The sequence below is a fragment of the Leiobunum rupestre genome, chromosome 5 (genome assembly GCF_980474605.1).
Source record: "Leiobunum rupestre chromosome 5, qqLeiRupe1.1.hap1, whole genome shotgun sequence".
In the NCBI taxonomy this organism is placed as follows: domain Eukaryota; kingdom Metazoa; phylum Arthropoda; class Arachnida; order Opiliones; family Sclerosomatidae; genus Leiobunum; species Leiobunum rupestre.
Window position 1 is genome coordinate 10,644,423 of NC_143388.1, and position 6,225 is coordinate 10,650,647.

The 6,225-nt window shown below is 35.8% G+C and overlaps 1 protein-coding gene across 1 annotated transcript; it reads left to right on the forward strand.

The window, feature by feature from the left end:
* The first annotated feature begins 991 nt into the window (after window positions 1-991).
* On the forward strand, window positions 992-4,394 carry LOC149943517 (gamma-aminobutyric acid receptor subunit beta-4-like). The gene is made up of 4 exons (XM_090175731.1): window positions 992-1,204; window positions 1,503-1,585; window positions 3,696-3,787; window positions 4,235-4,394. Exons 1-4 carry the CDS (start codon window positions 1,083-1,085, stop codon window positions 4,250-4,252), a joined length of 315 nt encoding a protein of 104 aa, XP_090031857.1. The 5' UTR covers window positions 992-1,082; the 3' UTR covers window positions 4,253-4,394.
* Window positions 4,395-6,225: the final 1,831 nt, after the last annotated feature.

Below are 6,225 nucleotides of genomic sequence, written 5' to 3' on the forward strand. Positions count from 1 at the left end.
AGGTTTCCTTTAAGAGTATTCTGCCTTAATCTTTGAGCACTACAAACCTATGTTTGCAAATGAGCTTGAAATCAAAACCAAACTGCGCTTGCGCGGTTCTAGGGAGACCCGCATCTTCAGGAACTGTGGTTTTTCATAGTTCAAGTGCCATTGAAAACCTAACTTAATAGTAGTTAAAATAAAATTCTAAACTGTCGTGAATTTGGTCAATAGCATAATTGGTTATTAGCCTCGCGAGTATCATAGAAACAGATAGTGTTATGGCAAAAACCAACCAATACATCAAGCGAGATAGAGTCAAACCGACTACGTCTCGCTACGAAATTTTTACAATGGTTTTATTTTGAAGCGAAAAAAGTCCGTCATCGTTCGTAATTGCTTCTCCGCGAAACAACTCAAATGATGAGCAAGGGCATTGTAAGATACCTCTTTCAGAAAAATAGTACACTTAAAATAAAACAGGATATCGCCTCGACGCGTCGTAAACTCATTCGTCCTCCAAACTGGACACGCAGCCAGATTTCCAACAAAATGAAGCTCTACGCGTCTCTATTACTAACATTGATTTTCGGATTATCGACGGTTTATTCAAATACGTAGGTTACATTTTTAATTATTTAAATATATAAAGCGACTAATTAATTGTATTACCTTTTTGTAGTACACACGAGGATGTTACTCGAATTTTAAATAACATAACATCTAACTACGACCATAGAGTTAGACCGAACTATGGAGGTATTTATTTTTATTTGGCATGGTGGTGAATTTGGAAATCTGTTAATTTGGGAATGTTTTTTGATTTGTTACTTCCATTTTTTAAAAGAAAAACCCGTTGATGTTAAAATATCCATGTCCATCTTACGCGGATATCCAACAAAAAGATGGTATGTGTTGCAATAAATTAATTATTTTGGTCATTTACTTACAGTAGTCGATATTTATAAAAACTACAAAATTCTAAAGCGTTATATTTCTTTTAAAAGAGCTGGAAATCTCAATTTTATTTTCGCCAATCGTGGAACGATCCGAGACTCGCAAACGATTATCCAGGAGTCCCTTACGTCACTGTTGGACCGGAAATGGCCAAGAAAATTTGGCAACCTGACACCTTCTTTCCGGCCGCTACTTCAACGAAACTGAAATCCGATGAACACGTCTTTTCCCGAATTGCTAGTGACGGCACCATCCGTAGCAGCGTCATGTAAAGTTTAGTTTATTTTAATACCCTTACGAAAATTTTGAATCAAACTTGATCCCAAAATCTGTTAATTCCAAAATTAATCTTTGATCAAAATTACAAAAAAAACATTACAATCAAATAGCATGATATTCAACTTATTTCTGATTTGATCAAATTTATTTGATTCAAACAGATTTTAATTTTACACTGATTCCAGTTCGATTAAAATCAGGACATTGGATCAAGTCTTTATCATAAGGGAATTAATTTGAAATCAAATATCTTATTAATGTGTTCTTCCAAAAACATGGTACAATAGGGTCACTAGTGACGCAACCTGTCTGATGAACTTGAAATATTTTCCTCACGATCGCCAAAGGTGCGTCTTGGAAATTAGAAGTTGTAAGTACCGAGCATTTCTCGCATACCAAGAAAGTATGTATTTATACTCAGGGATAATTATTATCTTGCGAAGATTTTTAGCGTTGCTCCCAATCCCGCAGGCTCTAAAAAAAACAAATCAGTCCTGTATGGCATTAATAATAAAATAATAATAATAATAAATAAAATAAGCTTTTATTGGATAAATCCTCCTAAGTTGAAAAAACTTTTTTACAGAGGGATCCATTACATTAAAATTAAATTAAATCTAAGAGATATACCAAAAATGATAAAATTGTCCAATTACGTAGTCTTTAGCATTGTGACGAAAACTCCCTAATGATTGACTATTTTTTAAATCTCTGGGCAGTTCATTCCAATATTTTACCCCAGAGACACTCAGATTTTGCTTACTGAATTTATTTACCTTAGGGGCCAGAGAGAAGTTAGTCAGTTTCTCACGAGTACTGTACTTATGATGTACATTTTTTTCAAATAAGTCCAAAATATATTCTGGTACTTTTGATATATTCACTCTGAACATTAAAGTTAGAAGCATCCAAATGTATCTCTGTTCCAGTGCCATCCAGTCCAGTTCCGCACACATTTCTGTTGCAGATGATCTTCTATTTTTATGCAACATAAATTTACCACATTTATTGTGGATTACTTGAAGTTTCCTGATGTATAATTTAGGTCCGTTCATATATAGAAGGTTGCCGTAATCAATTATTGGCATTATTAATAAGTCATGCAATAACTTGATATTATATAAATCCAAAATCTTGAAAAATCGATTTAACAACCATAGTCGCTTATTGACTTTTGAAATAACATATTCTATATGTGGTTTTCACGATAGGTCCTCATCAAATATCAACCCTAAGTATTTATATGTTTTCACTCTTTTCAGACCAGTATTTCCGAGGGATTCGATTAAGTTAGTGCTAGATTTAAAGCGCTGAGGGGAGAAAATCATAAAAACAGTTTTCGCTAGATTGACCTGCATATTTTTAGCGTCTAAAACGTTTTTAAGGGAGTTGGTTCCGATATACAGGGTGTTTCAAAAGGTTATGCAACAATTTGAAGGAGTTGTAGGGGGTGTGCTCAGAAGTTTGCCGGTTTTTATCCTATTTTCCTACGATGAGTTAAAAGAGCGCCAGAGAAATTCAAAGTGTGGCCTATTAGCCCCTGGAAGTAGGCTGCATCAAGCACACAACCAACAGAACATTGCGGGCAACCCGTGGTCGACCAACTTCGTTCCTGTACTTTAAAACGAACACTACGTTTGTAACGAACTAGTCGCGGGGGTTAACGGTAATAGTTAGTGTAGTGAGCTGTTGGCTCGCGTGGCGTGTAGGGCTTGCCCCCACCCTCCTTCGCATTGTAACCCGGCCACCTGTTAAAGGCATTAAAAGTCGCTAGATGACTGAGGCCTAAGGTGGTGCCTTGGGTATTAGCCTAGCTGATTATTATTATTATTATTATCAAAAACGGATAGAGGTACTAAGAACTATAAAAAACATAAATGGTTGCGCCATGAAGTTATACTTTGCCGATGGCTTAAGTCTAACTTGGACCTTGGTATAATGGATTTTTACATAAAGAGAGAACCGTCAACTACTTAGACTGTTTCTGAAAGTATAACAACAAGGCAGCATGGGCGAATGTTAAGGTTCCACGTTCTTAATACCTCTATGCGTTCTTGTTAATATTATTGTTAAGCTGAAATAAAAAATTAAGTAACGTACCCAGAATGTGCCTGTCTCGCCTGATAGAGACGTTGAGCAGCCAAAGCCTTGCCATCCGCTAGTCCATACACGAAATGAATATCCGTCAGTTCTTCCGACGTGAACTGCAACCTTCTACCACGGGCTATTAGGTCACACATTGAATCTCTCTGGTGCTCTTCTAACTTCTCAACTCACCCCCTATAACTCCTTAATAAAACACCCTGTATTTTTAGGGCGAAAAGACCTTACTCTTCGAGCATGATAGGGAATATAAGCAACGTGAAAAATCGCCGCAATGAAGTAATTCTCCACTAAATATAAATAATAACATTCAATAGCTTGAAAAGAGAGTCAACGCTAAAGCTTGAAGTAAAAATAATATATTTATTTGTTAATAGATGGATATACCGCAGATGACATTATATATCATTGGGAAAACAATAGAATGCGCCTAAGTATCGCAGTCAATATCAGATTTGACGACTATGAAGTAATTGACAAAAATTTTGGCGAACAGCTATTACTTCATTCTAGCGGTATTTTTCGATCTGGTCACAAATGTATTAATTGCTACCACAAATATCTAATTTCACTTAGTTAGTAGTCGGGTTCATTGTTGTAACGATGGTTAGAGAGCGATTTGGTTCGGTACCTTTTGAAACTTTGAAATTGTTATTGCAAATGTCTACCGTAATTTTATTTCGTAAAATTTCAAGGCACATTTTTTCAATTGACCAACAATAAGTATACATATTAATATTTCTAATGATAATTAACAAATTTCGTACTTGTTACAGGTATCTTAAATCACGTATAAGCTACCGCCAATCCTTGACCAAGTTTGGAAAGATAAATATACTTAGATATCCATGGTAGAAATTAATACATTGATTATAGGTTTATACGTTGCTCATTGTGTTTTCCGTGTGCCATTTAGGAAACGTCTCTAGACTGACGTTGGAAATTAACGTGTCCAGGATTTCTGGATTTTTCTGTCGCCAATTTTACTTACCAGCCATAATATTTGCGCTCACGACTTGGTTGACTTTCTGGGTGCCGGAGTCCTTTAGGAGTTTCCGTGGACTGGGCTTGTTAACTTCGCTGATATCTTTTTCGTTCACTTTTACTTTAAAAACCTTTTTAAATAATGAATTTTGTAAATGTACGGTCGCTAGAATAGTCTGTAACGCTAAACAACATTTGTGAATAATAACCAGTTGATTTAGGAAAAATGTGTCATTCTTTAAAATGGATTTCAGGTTGCAACATCCTTTTAACGGTCTGATCGCGGGTGCAACTCAGTCAGGAAAATCCTTTTTCGTGGCTAGTCTTATCAAATATAAAGATACGTGTATTTCGCCCCCACCAGAGATAATTATATGGTGCTATACGGCATATCAACCCAAACTGTTTAATTCGGTATTAGATGATACACCCACAGTTGAATTACACGAAGTGTTATTGGACGTTAAAATTTTAGACCCAAATGTCAAGAATTTTGTTATTCTTGATGATTTACTTTGTGAAATATCAAATAACAAGGATGTCACGAATTTGTTTATAAGAGGTTCTCATCATAAAAACACGTCGGTTTTTGTACTTATGCAAAATTTGTATTATGCTGGGAAGGAAATTATAACGTTAAATTTAAACGCGTACTATCTAATAATTTTCAAGACATCACGTGACAAATCGGCGATATTTCATTTAGCTAGACAGATTAGTGTAGTATCAGGGAGACAAGTTGATATCTTTGATTGTATGGATTCAAAATCTGCTACTATGATATATGGAACCTGAAATAAATTAAATTAAATTTTGTAACATTTATTTTCACATAATTTGTAATAAATTACTATTTGCTTCATTCCGAAATTTTTGAACTTCAATACAGACTCGTTATGCGGCATTGTCACACGCGTGTGGTTAACGTGAACTTCCTCTGTATGACTTTTTCTGAGACAACGACAACAGTAAAATGTTTTGTGATCGTGTTTAGTGAATTCACTTAAGAGACGACTAATACATAATGTTTATTTTGTCCCTTTGATAACCAAAGAAAATCAATTTCTCTTGATTCCTGTACTTTCCTTTCACTCACATAACGCGAGAAAACACTTTGTTCATATTTATGGATAGATTATTCACCTCTTCAAATTTTTTTAGTTTATATGTATCAAGTTCAAAGGGGAATGTTATTCCTGAAAAATCTAGTTCATTCATGTAATTCTTATAATTACTAATACGACTAGGGTTGGTATAAGCTGGATGAAGTTTGGCTAGTATAGACCACAAAAAACATTTATTGTCAGCTGGATATTCAGGTACCACATTTACCGTGGCACGTTTATTTCCAATCGCGGGTGGTAATTGAAAATATGTTCCGCCTAAGAGGGGTAAGTATTGGATTATATTGATTTGTAAATATAAAATTCTGTCCAAAATCCAACAACTTCCGAGTCCTTCATAATTGTTCATACTATCTGCAATTTTGTCCCGACTTGAATTTATTTGTTCTTGGATTACCTCGGGAGACATCGTTGCGTGAGTAAAGCCTCTGAAGTACGGCATTGCCTCAACGTCCATACCGGTATTCCCGAGTTCTCGAGTATATCGCGCACGTACCACCATGTACCATTTTATTCCTTATTTGGCATTCAGTTTGTTTCTGAGATATCCTTCAACGGTGTCACGGTGCTCATTTATAAATAGCACAGGATCGGTAACGTCATCTAGCGCTGTTATCCTCGCTGAAAATATCGCGTCACCTAGAGCGTTAATTTCTTCAATTTGAGGATTTTGGTCAGCTGGTAGCACTGATGGTGGGTGAGCTGGTAACACTGCTGGTTGTGTTAGTGGTTGACCAACTTTAAGGGCAATGGGTAAGTTAACGGGTGGGTTATCGGGTGAGTTAGTGAGTAGGCTAGT

Bases quoted from the DNA above. Each gene is read 5' to 3' on its own strand.
- LOC149943517 (XM_090175731.1), top strand. From the start codon at position 1,083: ATGGCCAAGAAAATTTGGCAACCTGACACCTTCTTTCCGGCCGCTACT. The intron at 1,205-1,502 runs GTAAAGTTTAGT...ATGGTACAATAG, and splicing joins ACCATCCGTAGCAGCGTCAT to GGTCACTAGTGACGCAACCT. The intron at 1,586-3,695 runs GTAAGTACCGAG...ATTTGTTAATAG, and splicing joins CGTCTTGGAAATTAGAAGTT to ATGGATATACCGCAGATGAC.